General features: G+C 41.0%; 1 protein-coding gene across 1 annotated transcript in view; it reads left to right on the top strand.

The window, feature by feature from the left end:
* The window catches only part of LOC125301043 (gamma-aminobutyric acid receptor subunit gamma-3), a 119,482-nt gene that overhangs the window by 80,282 nt on the left and 18,862 nt on the right, over nucleotides 1–20,338 (top strand). Inside the window, exon 6 of the mRNA XM_048253297.1 lies at nucleotides 19,488–19,625. Within this exon, the coding sequence (XP_048109254.1) occupies nucleotides 19,488–19,625 (138 nt within the window). The remainder of the gene's footprint in view (nucleotides 1–19,487; nucleotides 19,626–20,338) is intronic.

Below are 20,338 nucleotides of genomic sequence, written 5' to 3'. Positions count from 1 at the left end.
TGCACATTAGTAGGCTCCAGTGACCAGGCAGCTAAAAGCCTCTCACCTAAAAAAAGCACACCAAATGCATGTGGATTGTGTCATAAAATGTCTCTTAATGAGGACATTGGGCCTAAGAAAAAGAAAAAGACACGTCAGACATGTTGCAATGTAAATCTCCTCCACAGAAAGAGACAAAGGGAGAAAGGAAATCACCCCCTTCAGAGCTCTTACACCCACATACAAACAATATACTCCAGCTAATGTAGTGTGGCGTATTATTTGGGATAAAGTCATTTGTAGCTGGTTTGTAAGAAGCAGCCAGTGCATGATGGTAAGGGAACTGAAAGAAAGGTAATGGAATTTTGGAGGTCACCGACATTCCAATGAAGAATGTATTCAGATCATCTTCATCCTTGTCATCATCTTAAGTCATGGGCCACTCTGATAATAGAGGAATTCTCAGATCTACTAGATACACCTATAGGCACCTGTTCTTTTTTTATTTCAAAAACCAACAGGACATGAGACTGAAACTAAAGAGGTGATTTCTTTCTACAAGATGTGTTCCCAGACTCACATTGCTCCATCTTGAATGCCTCTTCAGATAGATCTGTCTAATTAAAGAGACAGCACCATACTCTAGACACAGAGACACTTCAGTTTTACTAGCCTAAGGTCAGAGATTCTCAATCAGATTAGCTCTATGTAAACATGTTCTTTCTCTGACATCAGTGCATGCCATCCTTACTGATTCCTGAATGAGTAAGTCCTGCTTGGCTGTATTTGACACTTTAACACATTAAAGCAACACCAAAGAGTTTTTTGTACCTTAAAATAATGTTTCCAAAATCGTTTCAGTGGTTCATCAACTTGTGGGTGAACGGCACTTCTGCATTCGCTTCGCAGCCCTCTATCGGCTATAACCGCACTATGTAAGTTTGCCAGATCGGGTAGCGGATCTGTAGTTCGATGGAATGAGACATAAGAAACTACAAATTTGACTTGCGTTTGATGTCGCAATACATCGTACTTCCATAAATCATGCAACATATTCTACCTTGTCTGTGGACATTGTTATTTGTAAAGCCGATGCTGGATAAACAAATAGCGTGCGTGCGACAGAGGGAAAGTTCTTTGGTGTTGCTTTAAGATTTAAAGCAAGAGCTTGATACCATGTTAACAGTGAAAGAAGTGCTAAAGTTGTTTCTTTCTTTCATTTCTTTCTTTATTCCAAAATACATGGTCAGAGTCATCATTCATTATGAGGCTAATTTGCTGAAATGGTTAGCTCAATCCTGCTCTGAACCCATTGTGTATTCCTAAATTGCTAGCTACTCCAGTGAATAAACCTTCTGACCGTTCTCTGGTCTGTGATTGTCCTTTTCTGGGTCAGTCGTGAGTAGGATGTTGTTGTGCTTGAATGTTTGGTTTGTGTGACAATGTGTGGAGCTCTGTGTTGTAACTTTTCAGCCTGAATAAGCTTATCAAAAAAGTTAATAAAAAGTTATTAAAAAGTGTTTAGTGCTATGGGCCCTAGTCTGCTATCAATCTTAAATAATTATCTTTCCTCAGGGTGTATCCCTGACCTTTTCAAGACAGCCAGTGTCCAGCCCCTCCTAAAAAAAACCTGGCCTTGATCCTTCCATTCTAAAAAAACTTTCGTCCAATCTCTAAATTGCCCTTTACTGAGGCATTGACATTCTGTAGAAAATATTACAGATTCACGCCCCCCAGGTATTGATTCGAATGGCATTATACATGTGGATGGGTCTGAGAATGTTTTCTGCAGGGTAACATACAATACTACTACCATAGATCAAGCTGCGTCATGCAATAGCATGACTTATGCTTATAGTTCTATTCCAACGTTGATTTCTACCCAACGTATAGTAAAAAGAAAAGACAAATTTAAAACTAGAAACCTAACAAATATTCTTTCCATACCTCAGCATATTCCTCAAAAGCCAGAGGCATTTTCAGCTAACATGGGTTTACTAAATATAGGTGCACTTACTACCAAAACCTTTGCAATCAATGATTTTATTAGTGAAAAAAAATAGGATTTTCTGTTTCTTGTTGAAACCTGGCTGACTTCAGACAGCGAAGCTGTTCTTGTTGAAACTTGTCCCCCAAATTATAATTTCTTCCACTCAATTAGACAAGGCAAACGAGGTGGTGGAACCTTGGCAACACCCTCAATCTAGTCATTTCTAGAGGGATAGAAGTCACAGACTTATCAGTAAATGATATAAATATGTCTGATCATCATTGTGTATCTTTTAATATAGTACTACATACTCCAAAAAATCATCCCGAAATTGCAATCAAATCGCGACTCTTGGACATTAGAGCAGAACAGCAGTTCATGGCTTTTATAGACTCCATAAATTTAGATATTTTACATCATCCCATTGATCAAATGGTAGAGGCTCTCAATCGTGAATTAGGCGCTCTGCTTGACAGAGTGGCACCCTTAAAGACTAAAAAAAGGCCCTGTAGCAAACTGACACCTTGGATGAACGAAAATATCCATGATCTAAAAAGATCATGTAGAAAAGCTGAGAGAACATGGAGAAAAACTAAGTTACAGGTGCCGTGCCATTCTAAAAGAAAAAATAGCAAATTATAATAAAGCTATTCGGAATGAGAGGAGGAACCACTTCTCTAAGGTAATTGCTGAAAACAGTGGAAACTCTAGGGTGTTGTTCTCTAGGGTGTCGTCTCCCTGCGGCCTGCTCACGGCTTTCATCCTGTGCCTGTCTGCTGAGCACCCCTTTCCTTAACACATATGAACAGTGTATAAAACCTAACTGCACCTACACTTTTAATGTACTTGTTTGTAGATCTTAGTGTTAATATTTCCTGCTTACTCTTTTAGCACCAAAAAAGAGCCTGATGTCTGTGTGCCCTTTCCTTCTCCTCATAGTGTCTCTTTGAATAAAATAAAATCCTAGTTTCATTAAGATAGTATCAGGGTTCTCAGATGAAACTACATTTATCAAGCTAAAAATATGAAATAATAGAATGTAAAAACAATACCAACCAAGTAAAAACAAATTCAAATACTAGCACATACTATTTAGCCTAGCCTACTTGGGTCTTTTTATGTTTCCACAGGTTTCACTGATGTTATGTAGCCTAGGCTTAGCTACTGTACATCAGACCCTCTTGTGCATAGGCTACCGCCGGTAATATAAAAACACAGGATCTGTGCCAAACTAATTTCAAAAGGGCACAATAATTTATTCAAGATAAAATGAGAATAATCATAGGCTATGGAGTTCATCTCCTTAGAAATGACAATCGATTTTACCTCACCACAATGTAAAGCTTAATTTAAATAGAGAATTAGCCTATCTTGCTAACTAACCTTGGTAACTAACCAAGTCCCACTTTACTAGCCTCAGTGGGTAAGTAGCCAGTAATTCAATGTATGAAGATGTGACATGATGAAAGAACAAAACACGTTTATAAATGAAGGTTGTAAAATAACACATCTTCAACAACCTAGACGTCAGCTAGCAACTTACATTTACCCATGCACGTCAGCAGCAAACTGAATTTAGTCTACAGAAGGAATTTACCTAGCATTTTGTCATTCAACGTTGACACTTGCTTGTGAAGTTGAAGTCGTTCTCTCTCAGTTGCTCAGTGGTTAAAAATGGTACGGTCCACAATAGGGGTGTCTGAAATCGCTTTACATTAAAATGTTCCTACGGTGAAAATAGGAGTTGACTTGTATTGTAACTGTAATGATATTTTTCACAATATTAGAAAAATTATCTGACCCCCCCAAAACTGATATTTCTGTCTCTTTGGGGGGTACTGGGTCTTCATTGGGGGTATAGTACCCCCCAGTACCCCCTGTAATTCGAACTATGATTTACCGCCTTGCGAAGTGGGTGGGTCTCTCTGATAATGCTCTAAACTGGTTTCAAACCTACATTACCGGCAGAGATTTTTATATCAGTCTAGGAGATCATGTATCTGAAAAACATGACTTGCCTTTTGGTGTGGCCCAGGGGAGCTGCCTTGGTCCCCTGCTATTTTCTCTATATATGCTTCCATTGGGAAACGTCATAAGTCAGCATAATGTAAACTTCCACAGCTACGCAGATGATACCCAATTGTATATTTCTGTGGAGCCAACTAACCCAGATGGCCTTTGCTCCCTCACTGCATGCCTAACCTCCATTAATCAGTGGATGAGCAACAATTTTTTGAAACTAAATGATGACAAAACAGAGGTACTTTTGGTTGGACCAAAACTAAAGCGAGATATTATTCTTAGTAATCTGGGGAACTTGGCGCACCAGGTCAAAAGTAACAAGCCTCGGTGTCATCTTAGATGCAGAGTTAAGTTTTAAGCCCCATATCAGTAAAGTTACTCAGACAGCCTATTTCCACTTGAGAAACATTGCCAAAGTGCGGCTCTTTTTAACTCAACAAGATGCAGAAAAACTAATTCACGCCTTTATCACTAGCAGGTTAGACTACTGCAATGCACTTTTCACTAGTCTTCCCAAAAAACATCTAAAGAAATTGGCACTCATACAGAACTCTGCGGCTAGACTTTTAACTAAGACTAAGAAGAGAGAACACATCACCCCTGTGTTGGCTGAACTGCACTGGCTCCCTATTTCCTATAGAATTGATTTTAAGGTTATGTTAATTACTTACAAAGCTCTGAATGGCATAGCACCTTCATATATCTCTGAGCTTTTAATATCTTATCAACCACAAAGGAAACTTAGATCATCCAATTCTAATCTTTTAATCGTACCCAAAGTGCTCCACAAACAAAGTGGAGAAGCTGCTTTTATCCATTATGCCCCAAACTATGGAACACCCTGCCTCTGTACATCAAGCAGGCGAGTTCAGAAAATATTTTTAAAAAAGATCTGAAAACATACCTGTACAGGAAAGCTTTTAGTTAACTCATCTTATCCTGTAGACTACTTTTTCAGATTATTCTACATCTGCTGCTATTGGAGGGCGCAGCCAGCCAGAAGCAGATGGGCTCCCCCTATTAAGTCAGGTTCTGCTCAAGGTTTCTTCCTGGAATATGGGAGTTTTCCTTGCCACAGTTGCCATATATAGCGTGCTTGTGGGGGTAAGAGGGTTAAGGCTGCCAGTCTTATGACGTCATTTTCTATATTTTTGATATGTTGCTGAGTGGATCATAAACGGCCCCAGCAATGAAGAAAAGTGATTGATAATGACTGACTGACTATTATTGTGTTACATGCTTCAAATGTAAAGCACTTTGAGCTGCATTCTGTGTATGAAAGGTGCTATACAAATAAAGCTTATTATATTATTATTATTATTATTATTATTATCATTATTTGTCTCCAAAATTCTGGAAAAGGTGGTATTGATGCAACTTTCTGAAGTGTTAAAGGGCAATAGCATCCTGGAGAAATTTCAGTCAGGTTTTCGTCCTATGCATAGCACTGAAACTGCTCTTATCAGGGTAACCAATGATCTATGGCAGCTGATTCTGGTGAGCACTCTGTTTTGGTGTTGCTGGATCTCACCGCTGCTTTTGATACCATTGATCATGCTATTTTAATTAGAAGACTAAGAGAATGGGTTTGGCATAACGGGTCCTGCTTTGGACTGGTTCATATCCTACTGTATTTATCCAACAGGACATTTTTTGTTTCGATAGGTAATTTTACTTCCTCTACCTCAGCTATTACTTGCGGTGTTCCCCAAGGTTCAATTTTAGGACCAATATTGTTTTCCCTGTATATGTTACCTCTAGGCCACATAATTCGCCGCCATAACATATCATTTCACTGCTATGCTGATGACACACAGCTGTACCTCTCAGTCAAACCAAACATGCTTAACAAGCTAACTGTACTGCAGGATTGCATAGCTGATGTGAAAGACTAGATGTCTCAGAATTTCCTACAGCTTAACTCTGACAAAACAGAAGTCCTTTTCATTGGCCCTGACAAAGTCTATAATCAAACTAAGACTTTTCTTGGAAATTTAGCCTCAAATAACAAGACTACTTCTAGAAACTTAGGGGTTTTATTTAATACAGATTTAAAATTTGACCAACATGTAAAACTCCTTGTGTAGTCCTGTTATTATCAACTGAGAAACATTTCCAAAATCAGATCAATGCTTTCTTTAAAGGACACAGAGAGAAATATACATGCATTTGTCTCATCTAGACTTGATTACCGCAACGCCTTATTCACCTGTTTAAATCGTCATTCCATCTCTCATTTACAAACTGTTCAGAATTCAGCAGCCAGACTTTTGACAAAGTCTAAATTTAGGGAACACATCACTCCAGTTCTGGCCAATCTTCACTGGTTGCCAGTGAGTTTTAGGATTGATTTTAAATTCCTCCTTATTACCTATAAAGCATTACATAATATTACATGGTTTGGCACCTGACTATTTAACAGATTTATTAACCCCCTACTGTCCAGCTCGGCCCCTCAGATCCTCCAGCCTGGGACTTTTAGATGTTCCAGAAAGTAAACTGTCAACTAGGGGTGACCGATCATTTGCAGTTAGAGCACCCAAGCTTTGGAACAGCCTCCCTTATAACATCAAATCTGCACCATCTGTGGCTGTTTTCAAATCTAGTCTAAAGACCCACTTATATAAAATTGCTTTCCTTAAATAGTGAATGATTCCACTCATGTCTCTGCTAATTTATTATGACCACCGCGCAGCGAACGATGGAACCATCGTTTTTCGTTTTGATCTGTAGCCCCCCCGCTGGACTGGACCCCCCGAAAGGAGGGTAGGGCAGACACAGTTTTCTGTGAATATCTCGAAAACCGTAGTTGTTGATCTCAAGGGGCCATGTCAACCCATTCCATAACCACTCATTTCATGTATAGCGCCACCTAGTTAAACACAAAAAAGTAAAAATGAGGTGTTGTAATTGAAGGTATCTGTGACCTAACATAGTCAAAACTGCACAAAATTGGAAGTGTAGGATCATTATGACACCCTCTGTATACACGCCAAGTTTTGTGGAATTCCGTTCATGGGGGCCACACAATAAATTAATTTATGTTACTATACACCAACTGGCCTGTAGGTGGCCGGAGACAGTTTTCTGTGAATATCTCGAGAACCGTAGGGCCTAGGAGGTCCACCTTTTTATGTATGTTGGTCTTAAGGGGGCATGTCAACCCATCCCATTACCACTTATTTCATGTATAAGCGCCACCTAGTTAAAAATTAAAAGCAAAAAATTAGGTGTTTTCATCACAATATCTCTGGCTGACAAGGTCAAAACTGCACAAAATTAAAAGTGTAGGATCATTATGACACCCTCCGAATGCATGCCAAGTTTTGTGTACTTTCGTTCATGGGGGGCCTTACAATAAAATAATGTATGTGTACATTTAGTGACGTACACCAACAAGGATTCCCGGGACACTGAAAGACCGGGTACACAAAACTTGGTGAGCATGTACCCCCACATGGATAGCATGGAACCGTCATTTTTCGTTTTGATCTGTAGCCCCCTGCTGGACTGGACCCCCTGAAAGGAGGGTAGGGCGAACACAGTTCTCTGTGAATATCTTGAGAACTGTAGGGCCTAGGATGACCATTTTTTCCGTATTTTGTTTTTGCCTCCAGGGGTCATGTTAACCCATTTCATGTGCACACATGTGCACAAACAGATACACACACACACACACATTTCACAGTAATCATAATGTATGACACATACTCACACAGTAGACATATGGACGCTTGCATGCACAGGCACATACGCGGGCACACACACAAACACGCACACACACACACACACACACACACACACCCCACACACATAACATAAACATAACACAAACAATCAAGAATTTCTCAGAATTATGAACAGGCAAGATGGAGGTGGGGTTGTATAAAATGAATTTTACATGTGAAATCTATGAACTAATCATGTTTTGGTACTTGTTGTCTAGAAGATACCAGTGAGAACTGAGTGTGGATAATGCAATTTAGTAAGACAGTTAGAATCATATAGGCCTTTCAGCGTGATTTCTTTTTGTGGAAAAAATGTGCTGGACTGGGCGGCGGTCATATTTTGTACCACTCTGCGGTACATCTAGTTATCATTATTATCATTTCTGTTTGTTTATTTTGTACTATACTGTATACCTTTTCTATTTTCTTTTGTATATATATTTAGTTAAGTTTGTGTTTGTAGTTTGGTAGTTTACTATTTTATCATTTTTATTATTATTATTATTATTATTATTATTATTATTATTATTATTGTTGTTGTTGTTATCATTACTATTGTTTTGTTTTTTGCTTTGTTTTGTTTATTTGTTTGTCTGTAGAGCACTTTATGCTTGAAAAGTGCTATATAAATACATTTTATTATTATTATTATTATTATTATTATTATTTTATTATTATCAAAATGGTTTAATTGAGAACAAATAGCACTTTCATTGACTAACCACTCAGCATTGCTATTAATTCACCACTGACAGCAAATCTATCAAAGTATCGAGCTGGCCATGTGTTTTATATAGAATGATAAAAGTTTTCATGACATGCGGAAATGTTACAATTCTAAATATGGCAAAAATGGTTATGTTTTAGTACCATATGAAAACATGGTGTTTCACTGTAAGTCTTACTGTCAGAATCTCTGATCTCTCTCCAGATGAGTTTTCATTTTCCTTAAAACTGTGCCAAAGACAAAAACAGATGGTAACACTTTACTTGACAGTATCGACATACTGTAAGAGTGACAGGACACTCTCATGAACACATGACACTGTCATGACACATGAACTCTAACCCTAATCCTAACCTCTAATCCTAACCATAACCCTAACTCTAACCCTAAACCTAACCCTAATCCTAACCCTAACTTGTTATGACAACTTGTTATGACAAAAAACAAATGACACTTAATGACAGAAGCATTATGTCATAAACGTTTATGACTTGTTCATGACAGTGTCATGTCACTCTTATGTCGATACTGTCAAGTAAAGTGTAACCAAACTGCTAGATCCATAACCACAGCAGAGCCCAGTACCTATTATGTAGAGATCAGTCAGCTTTAACCTCTCTCTCTCTCTCTCTCTATATATCTATTTATCTTTCTATCTATCTATCTCTCTTTCTCTCTGTACCCATCTATGTGCTAAAGTATCACAATGGAGAAGTCCCCCTTTTCGTAAATGTTCAACATACTGGGTATCCATTTGACTAAAACCGAGGAAAAAGAACATGGCCCTACCTGTGAAAACAACTTTACATAGTGCAACAACAGGCATTCTAGGTGCATACTGGCAATGTCAGAGACTCTATTTCCCTTCATTTTAATCAGTATGACATCAAAATAAGTTGGAAGCCATTATTATAAGGTAAAAGAACTACATTGTGTGGCTTTAAGCTGCATTCAGTGATACGGCATTACCCTCAGTGTGACATCACCTTGCCACACACACACACACACACATACACACACATACATACACACTCCCCCAATCTCATCCCCAGTGACACCTCACCCACAGGTACACAGGCTTTGACCTTTTTGTAAAGAGTGAGAAGAAACATTTTACACTTCTTTGTGCACGCAGACGCACAAAGAACCGCTTCTCCAATTTCAAGGGTAATGACCCGACATAATTTGCACGGCGGATCGGCGTCAGCTGAGTCATACCTTTCACAGCGGTTTCAGACCAAGTAAATGCCACTGACATTGCAGCCTGGTTCACATTCTTAATCAACCGTAACGGGAATACAATCTATTTCAAAATACACCTTTGACTCTGTCATTCTCAATTTACAGTGAAATGACTTGTGTCTTGATGAGAAAATTGAATCATTGAATTAAATAATTGGGTATGTTATGTAAATCCTTTTTTTAATATGCGATGTCATGGCTATATAGCATTGTCTTTGAAGTTATTAGAACTAGATGTACCGCAGAGCGGTACAAAATATGACCGCCGCCCAGTCCAGCACATGTTTTCCACAAAAATAAGTCACACTGAAAGGCATATATGATTCTAACTGTCTCACTGAATTGCATTATGCACACTCAATTCTCACTGGTATCTGCTAGACAACAAGTACCAAAACATGATTAGTTCATAGATTTCACATGTAATATACATGTACATTTTATACAACCCCACCCCCATCTTGCCTGTTCATTATTTTGAGAATTTTTTTAATTGTGTGCATCTGTGCGTGTACATGTTTATGTTTATGTGTGTGTGGGTGGGTGTGTGTGCGTGCATGTGTGTGTTTGCCTGTTTATGTGCCTGTGTGTGTGCATGTGCATGCATGCGTATATATGTCTACTGTGTGAGTATGTGTCATACGTAGGATTACTGTGAATGTATGTGTGTGCGTGTGTATCTGTTTATGCACATGTGAGCATATAGAATGGGTTTACATGACCCCTGGAGGCAAACATACGGAAAAAATTGGTCATCCTAGGCCCTACGGTTCTCAGAATATTCCCAGAAAACTGTGTCTGCCCTACCCTCCTTTCGGGGGGTCCAGTCCAGCGGGGGGGCTACAGATCAAAACGAAAAGCGATGGTTCCATGCTTAAGACCAACATACAAAAAAAAAGGGTGGACCTACTTGGCCCTACGGTTCTCGAGATATTCACAGAAAACTGTCTCCGGCCACCTACAGGCCAGTTGGTGTATAGTAACATAAATTAATTTATTGTGTGGCCCCCCATGAACGGAATTCCACGAAACTTGGCGTGCATTCAGAGAGTGTCATAATGATCCTACACTTCCAATTTCGTGAAGTTTTGACTATGTTAGGTCACAGATACCTGCGATTACACCTCATTTTTACTTTTTTATGTTTAACTAGGTGGCGCTATACATGAAATGAGTGGTTATGGAATGGGTTGACATGGCCCTTTGAGATCAACATACAAAAAAAAATGGCCCTCCTAAACCCTACGGTTCTCGAGATATTCACAGAAAACTGTGTCTGCCCTACCAGTCCAGCGGGGGGGCTACAGATCAAAACGAAAACAGGAGGTTCCATGCTATCCATGTGGGGTTACATGCCCACCAAGTTTCGTGTACCCCGGTCTTACAGTGTCCCGGGAATCCTTGACGGAAATTTGGACATGCGAAAAAGAAAAAAAAGAAAAAAAATCTGACTAAACCTATATGACCGCTTCGCTGCGCGGCGGTCATAATAAAGAAATGTAAGACTACACCAATGATTTTACTCAATCTAACTCTTAAAGGCCACATAACACATACAAAATCATGGTTTACCTACACAGTATCGGACGTGAAATATGAGGCAAGCATTTTTGTATGTCCACATAGACACATGCATGATGTTATTAGAAAATCTTTTTTGCAGCAGGAAGTCAAATCCCATCTCTGTATCAAAAGCTTCCACCTGCATGTCCCTGCTACCCCACCCCCCCCCCGAGAGGCACACTGCTGCAGGCTGGGGTCTGGTTACCGCAGACGGGTGAGACCCCTGGGTGCCACAATCAGTCTGCCCTGCTCTCCTCCACTGTGTGCTTGACCATCTCAAGATTTACTGGACTCTCTCTCACAACTAGTTACAGACATACACACACAAATATACACACACACAAACACACACACACACATATATTTGTATCTGTCTCTCAGATACAAACATACAAACTCTCACACACACACACACACACACAAACACAAAGAGAGAAAGAGAAAGACAGAATAGAATTTTCTCTGAATTTCCCATTCCTCAAATTCTGTCACAAGGTACGAAACAGCTGATGTCTCCCTGGGACGCCTATTCTCTATTTTGAAGGTAGAAAATCCATCTAGATCTGCTCTCCTGGAGGAAATATGAGGCTTCATATGTTTTGGCTTTGTGATTGACAGGGCTTAGGTGGCACAGAGCCGAAGGCGTTTTCTGACAATGTGTGTGTGTGTGTGTATGTGTGTGTGTGTGTGTGTGTGTGTGTGTGTGTGTGTGTGTGTGTGTGTGTGTGTGTGTTAAATCCATCTGCCATGTGTTGGCGGCTCAGAGAATCGCTTTGACCCCACTCAGAGGCAGAAGCAGGAGAGCTGTGTGTCGGGGTGGTCGCCATTAACATCCCCATCAAAGCCGTGAACACACTCCAGAACCCTGTCACCGCTTTCAGATGGCCGTGATGTGTGGAATAATTTCCCCCTTAGCGTGCATTGAATTGCATGGTCACATGTCCATGGCCTCTGGCTCCAGGTGATTTGACTCTAATTAGACTCCTGTGTGATGAGAGACACCTATTCAAGGCAATCAGCTCCCTCTGACAAAGATAGAAGTCTTTCAGTCACGTTCACTGAAACTAAGCTCCAAGTTCCACAATGTGTCAAATGGCACAGAAATGTCCTTTTTCTATCAGCATTCCCCAATGTTTGTTCCACTTTCTTCACACTGCATGTTGTTCATGCCAAATATCACATAGCTGACATTGTCTTTATCCAGCGGAGCTGTTGTATGCACACGAGCAGACAGGTTTATAACTCTGTTAAGCCTGATTCGCTTAACATTGTGTCTAAAGGTCTTTGCACTGTGATTTGGTGCGTGCCTACAGTTTTGTTCTTGTTTTTGGAAGCCACATTGATGAATACCTTATTTGCTCTGCTGTGTCATGTTTCACCGTGAAACAGAGCTTCTCAGTGGAAGGTCCTGCAGTATCTTCTGTCTATTATAAAATGTTTTTCAGATCAATGTTATACAATCTTATTAATGGTATGGGCAAAGACATATTTAGAAAGGATATGAAATGTTGTTATTGTGTTGAAGTAAATCAATAGAATAGGTAATAAGTAATAGAATTCCATTTAACATTACATTATGTCAGCATGACACATGAAAAGGCTAACAAAGATGAAAGACAACTTCAAGACCCCCTAGAAGAGGCAGGTCTCTGATCAAGATATAAAAAAGTAATTTAATGATTAGCCAATAAAATACAGGAGTTAAGGGAAGGAGCAGATGAGATGTTTTGTTGAGTTTGTGAAAACAAGATACCCTCTGAACAAAGTAATGCAGACATTCATGGAATGTAAGAAAAGTACAAACTCTAAATATAGCTGTCGTGAGAAGTCATTCACGGCTCATATGACATTAGAGAGTGATGCGCTGTGAGCTAACTTTAAATTAAGCTCGCTGTGGTGAGATGAGTTTGCTTTTCACCTTATGGCCATTTCATATGCCTAATTCCTTCCTCTGAAAGCCAGTGTTATTAGTTTGTAGACAGCAAGACTAATCAGATGGATTAATGGTTTCGCTATCTCACAGTTCTACTCTTATGTGCATAACATTGCTGTATCTGGTGTTTGGAAGTGAAGTGGTATAAGTCTCAATTCTCAAATCTCAATTTCCACGTGAGTTATCATCAGTGGAAATCGGTTTCACTGGCTGGCTGGTTTGCCCTCACTTTACTGGACATGGACATTTGGGGGCCAAAGAAATCATATTCAAACTGCTGTTCTTTAGTGAATGTCTGCACTGGTTTGTCACTATTACCAAAGTCCTTTTAGGCAAGTCCCTCCACTCGGCGGCCATTTGACAACGCTTTTTGGGCACTCGTCGGGCATCCATTTCGGCAGAAATGCGCGTGCGCAAGGCTTCACGACACCAATCTTGCTCCAGAGGCGAGATCACAACACATGATTGGCACAATGTCTTCACAACACACCATATGATTGGCTCAATGTATTCACATGTCGACGTTTTGCCGAGGAAGGGGTGGGATATGTGTAGACAACGGCCATATTGGCGTGACAAACTAGCCCCATGCATTTCTATGGAGTAATTTTTGAGTGCTGTGTCTCCACATTAGAAAGTCTCTGCTATTACTTTATAATGAATCTCTGGGTGCCAGAGCACCAATATTATAACTTTCAGAGTGTTTTCTTTCTTTATTTATTTTTTTCTTCCCACAAGGACATTTTGGCTGGATTGCTATAATTTGCACATCAGTGCACATCAGTGAAGACCTCTCCTGGACCACCAACACTGCATCACTGGCGAAGAAAGCTCAGCGCCGCCTGTACTTCCTGCGGAAACTCAGGCGAGCAAGTGCTCCACCAGCCATCATGACCACATTTTACCGAGGCACCATTGAGAGCATCCTCTCCAGCTGTATCGCTGTGTGGGCCGGAAGCTGCACTGAATACAACAGGAAAGCCCTGCAACGCATAGTGAACACAGCTGGAAGGATTATTGGTGCTTCACTCCTCTCCCTGAAGGACATTTACACCTCCCACCTCACCCGCAAGGCGACCACAATTGTGAGTGATGCAAGTCACCCCGCTCACAATTTGTTTGATCTACTGCCCTCAGGGAAGAGGTACAGAAGCCTGCGCTCCCGCACCACCAGACTCACCAACAGCTTCATACACCAGGCTGTTAGGATGCTGAACTCTCTCCCCCCTCCACCCTCAGCTACATAACATCCTGGACTTTTGGACCCACAATGGCTGCCTTGCACTACTCCACTTGCACTACTCCACTTGTACACTTGCACACTTTGCAACTTGTTGTTGTTGTCCTGTTGTCCTGAAAACACTTCTGAACACACTTCTGCTGCTCTTACATAACTTGCACCACTATGCCACTTGCATACTTAGGGCAAACAGAACTACCTCAGGCATTTATTGGCCTGACTTTTGCACTATTATATTGACTGTCTACTGTATGCACAATTGCACAATTTCAACCCAAATTTTGCTGCTCTTATTTCTTCATTGTATGTGCCTTCTTATTTACTTTTTATATTGTTTACTTAAATGTTATGTTTGTCTGTGGACCTAATTGGTAAAATATGTCCTGTCTCCACCGTGGGATAGTGGGAAATGTAATTTCGATCTCTTTGTATGTCTTGACATGACATGAATCCATTACATGAGTTATTACTGTAGGTGTCACATGTGAAACATATGCAAAAGAAACAAATTGTGAGTCCTGTGCATTGTGTTGCCACTGATCATTGTCTGAAGTGGGCTGTGTTACTGTTAAATTGCAGTTTCACACCCTCCTGTTTAGTTCAATGACACCTTCCATTTCATTCTTTACTTATCCATTGCACTCCAATGAAAACTGTTTGGTTTTTAATGGACTGATGCCTGTAAGCTAGGCATGTGTGTGTAGGTGTGAGCTTCCTCCTCTGTTTTGGCCTGGATTGATGCATCCTCACGGATGCGTATCCATCACTGCAGTGCTACCACTGGACTTGTCCTCATTACTGAAGTGTGGAGGCGGTGGTGGCTTTGGCAACCGTCCCCTGCAAACGTGTGACTAAACAATTTCTCCACTCGGCTTCTGAGCGCATGGAGCTGGAGTGTTTCATGAGGCTGAGTGTCACTTCTGGAGGGTGCCACTCGGAATAACTTCTCATCTTTCACTTACGTTCTCTGATGAAGGTCTGACTGACCAAAGCATCAGTTCATCAATAAATTGGTTGCACAGTGGAGCAAGCAGTGTTTTCCTTTATCTTACTCATTCTCGGCAGCATCAGTTAAAAAAAGACACTATCCAAGTTACAACACATTGCTGGACTAATAGACCATAAGCGATGGTCTAAGTCACCATAAACATACTGCAGTATGTTAAATGTAGTTTAGTGTACTCCCCTTTGAACATAGATCTGCTACTTCAGAATATTATCTTTTTTATTATTATTTACTTGTTTTCTCATCTTAGTTTCATACAAGAATGTAATGATTTACTTCCTGAAACATTGTAGTAATGTGAAGCTAAGAGCCATGCTGGTCCAATGGATTTGATATTGTGGAAGCCCAGCCAGGGCCACCCCACTTTGTTTTACTGTAATCTCCCTCTCTCTCTTTCTCTCTCTCTCTCTCTGTGGCCACTGTAAATTTAGCTATGCAAGGGCTTTCCAGAGCTATTAGCTGATGTTCCACAGCTGTTCTTCAGAGATAAAAGACCTCCTGAAGAGTCAAGGGGTCACTGCTGGTCCAACTAGCTAAACAACTCTAAGGCCCTGCTGGCTTCAGACTGATAGACAGTCAGCAGTCCCTCTCCTCCTCTCTTCTCTCTTCTCCACTCCTCATCTCACCTCTCTTCTCTCATCCTCCTCTCCCACTGTTTATCCTCTCTTTTCACATGCATTGCACATTGCAAGATTAAGTAAGGGATAATGTATAGAACGCCGGTCATTATTGGGAAAATACGTCCCAACAGGGCGCCCTGAAGGGACTTATTTTCCCAATAATGACCGGCGTTCTATACATTATCCCGCTTATTACACGGCTACTTGCCAAAACAAAACAATAAACTCACCACGATGTGACTCTTTAGCCTACATAGCCTAGGCTATAGGCTATTTGTTACCGTTTCGTCGTGGCTTTTGGTGAGAAACAAATAGTTCGCAACAGCACACGCTGAACTTGAATCAAAGATTCTTTAGAACACAGCTGATCAACCGTCTACTTTCACTTTTGAATGAAGATCCAGTCCTTGCGCAGTAATATGAAAGACGTAAATTAGCACAAAGCCCATTTTCCTTGACAGCGGTCTGTTATACTTGTTATACGGTCTGTTATTGAGAATTAGCAGACCACCGAACGTTGGGAAGGCCCATTCAAGTAAATGAAGCATTCTGCAGCACTCTGAAGAGCCGTGTAATAATGTACAATCGATTGTGATTCTTGCTGCAATTTCTTCTGCAGTTTTGGAGGTCATTGCAAGGGTCACAAATCTCTCTGACAGTCTATCGCCCAATCCCACCCCTTGCCCCACCTGCTAGCACGCGGTCCCGGTATGGCAGTGAGTGCTTTAGCACAGGAATGTGCAAACTGAGATATATGGGTTGCATTTTATCTTCCGTGAATCGATAATGGCCTCTCTTTGCGAGATGAATTATCAAAATTACAAAGTGATTTGCTTTGATGAGCTTGCGCTCCCCGCACTGGGCCGTTAAAGTTTAAATCACTGCTGCTCTGCACACACACACACACACACACACACACCCACACCCACACCCACACACACCCACACACAGGCGCACACACATATGCACACACACACACGCACGCACACACACACACACAGACACACACACACACACACACACTCACTCCATTTCAGGTCCTTCCTCACACTCAGCCACAGCATAGTGATGGAGGTGGCCTTGTTCCCATGGTGATGGCAGGGCTTTTTGTCTGTGTGTGTCTCCTGATTAAGTGAAATTTGCTTGCCATCAGGGCCATCAAGTCCCAGGAGCTGTGTGTGTGTGTGTTTGTGTGTGTGTGTGTGTGTGTGTGTGTGTGTGTGTGTGTGTTTGTGTTTGTCTGTGTGTGTGTGTGTGTGTGTGTGTGTGTGTTGTCTAAAGAAGCTGAGATAATGAACTAAGTACAACATGGTTGTAGGAGGAACAATCAGAGAGCTGGAAAACAAAGAGAGAGAGAGAGAGCAGAGGGATAGAGAGAAAGGGAGAGAGAAAAAAAGAGTGAGGGGCAAGAGAAGAGACAAGAGACAGAAGGAGTGAGTGACACAAACGGGAACAGAGAAAGACAAAGAGAGGGAGCCTTGCCAACCAAACAGTAGTGTCATTGTAATACTAATCGTGTCAATATAGCTCAGAAATATATATATATATATATATATATATATGTTCGGGCATTTTGCCTTTATTCAGATAGGACAGTGAAGAATAACAGGAAGCTAGTGGGGGAGAGAGAGATGGGACGGGGTCAGGAAGGGACCGTGGGTCAGATTCCAAATTGGGTCCCAGTGGGCACGTAGATCCGAATGTGGGACAGACGCCGCAACCACTTGTGCCTCAGCTCCGCCTGCTCTGCTCTGAAGTAGTTGTGCGATGGCACATTGTCCCACATGGTTTCAGACTAACCAATAACAGGGGAATGAGTGGACCAGTAGAAGGCTTTTCATGTTGCATTGTTACATTAATGGGTGCATGCATTACAGTTCAGTACATCTATTCCTCACTATTCAACTGATGGATCACGCTGTTGTGCAAAGTCAGGCCCTTTGGGATATGTTGTATGGATGTAGAAAGCCTCCAATTATCAAATACCCTCTATTCATACGGAACCACATTGTCCTAATCCCCCTCATGTACCAATTACAACTCCAGCATGCTGAATGTGTATGTTAATAAATGACCTCTCTGGTTGATGTGACAATGAAGCTCTTTAAGCTATTGTGTTTCAGTGGTTGCATTAACACCAACTTTACTACATTTGTCATCCTGAATTGATCCTGTGAATGTATGACTTGTTGGGCAATTAGGCCGTATTGACCGCAACAATAAACCCCTACTCCATACTCATAGTGTAGCTCACTTCCTCATAAGTCAAGAAAAAAAGAAAAACAGAATGGGTAGCAGGTCCCCTAATGTCAGGGAAGCTGTTAAATATTAGCCAGTCGTCCAGCAATCATGTAAACTGTTGTCATTTGTTAGAAAACACTTCAGGGACTCTGGGTGGGAGTGTATTGTGCTTAGCTGCTGTGGAAGTTCAATCTGAGTTGCTGGCCTAGAGCAATTTTGCCATAATAGCCTTCCTTGTGTGCCACATTTTGGAGACGTAAACAATATAAAACACTGTCCACACTTTGTGAGAATGCGTGTCAAGTGTGGGACATTCATTCAAGACCATCGAGTCGTTCTTCAATTCTGCAGCAATCTTTAATGATATTTTGAGCATCACCTGAGGCTGTTTGATATAGAAAATTCAGCCGAGAGACTCAGAGAGAACAAAAAAAGGAAGAAGGATGCTAATGTCATTCATCAGGAATATTTGAAAACAATTAGCAATTAAGGGAGAGCTTCTTCCCCCTCAGCTAATGAGTTTGCTTTGTTAATTGCCTCTTACCTCTGAAGACTATTAGGCATAATTATCATTTACTTGTAAGTCAATAGGATTAATGCACATTTGCAAAGAAATTCAATTATGTTGTAGCATTAATGTGTAACAATCTGGGTGGAAATCAATATGAAAACATTGGTATTTTTGTCAGAGGTAACATTTCAATCAATCAGAACAAAACCAATATTTTTTTCTGTTTTCTAAACTATGCCATGTTCTAGTGTTTGTAGGATGTGCTTTATTTTGGTACCTTGTAGGGTGTAGCGTGTAATGTGATTTACAGAACCGGCTGCATACAAATCCTCATGATCAGAGCCAAAACCCAGAGACAGAGACAAAGAGAGAGAGAGGTGAATATTTCACATCAAGATTTTAGATCAGTCTAGCACCTGGTACATCTTACTCGTCCTGACTGGTTACCAGCAGGCATGAGTCCAGCCTGGATAGATTTATGGCAAAACACCTTCAAAGCCAGCCGATTAATGCCATTTTGGCAAAATGGCTCCCCAATACAACACCACTAATGTCATTATTCTCTGTCTACCTCTCCCTTCTCAGCAATCAGTCAGGTGCTCCACCCAAACCCAAATGACAGTAAAGTGAAAAATCACTCATACAGGCACTATGGTGGTTGACTGAGGCTTTTTTGTACTTGCAGATGGTTATCCTCGGGACGAGATGATTTACAAATGGAGGAAGAACTCGATCGAAGCCTCAGACCAGAAGACCTGGCGACTCTATCAGTTTGATTTCATGGGCTTGAGGAACACGTCAGACATATTGAAAACAACATCAGGTAACCAGTCATCTCGGTTTTTTGTTGTGCTCAGGCCCCTTGAACGAAATGAAATGAAGGATTTTGAAAAATACAACCTGAATGCTTGAAAGAATCCTCCTCTATGGCCGCTGCCTCATATATGTGTTTTGTCTGATCCTGGCCGTGGAAATGTCAGCTGAGTATTAGGATGCTGTGACATTTTCCCAGAGCTTAATAACTCCAAATGTGGACATGGTCAAAAGGCTATTTCTCACATGGATGAGATCTCCCCCACCCCCCGGATCCTAGAATGGCAGCAGAACAAAGATAAATGGCATCTCTTTAATATGTATTGATTTCACGTGTTGCAAGCAATATCGCATGTGAGGAGAGAAATTTTCACAACAGACCCAGAGTGATAGATGAAGCACACAGTTTGATGACTTCAGAATGGAAATGCAGCTTTGTGCAACCCACTGCATCACTGTCATACCTGTCAACATTTAGCTTTCCAAAAACGGGAGATTTTTTTTTTTGGGGGGGGGGGGGTAGTCAGTGTTTATACCGGATCTGTGTTTGCATATTTAATACGTTTCATACACGTGTTTCAACACTGCATTTCGGTCGTTGCTTTTACCTTACCACCTTACGCATGCCAGTTATGTATCCACCAGCTGCCTGCCTGCAGCCTACTTCCAAAACTCCAAAGCTGCTTGCTGTCAGATTTGGTTCCGAGGGAACAAGTTCAGTGT

The sequence above is a fragment of the Alosa alosa genome, chromosome 9, assembly GCF_017589495.1.
Source record: "Alosa alosa isolate M-15738 ecotype Scorff River chromosome 9, AALO_Geno_1.1, whole genome shotgun sequence".
NCBI classification, from domain to species: Eukaryota; Metazoa; Chordata; class Actinopteri; order Clupeiformes; family Clupeidae; genus Alosa; species Alosa alosa.
Note: the sequence above shows the minus strand (reverse complement) of the source record. Positions and strands in the feature narration are given on the sequence as shown.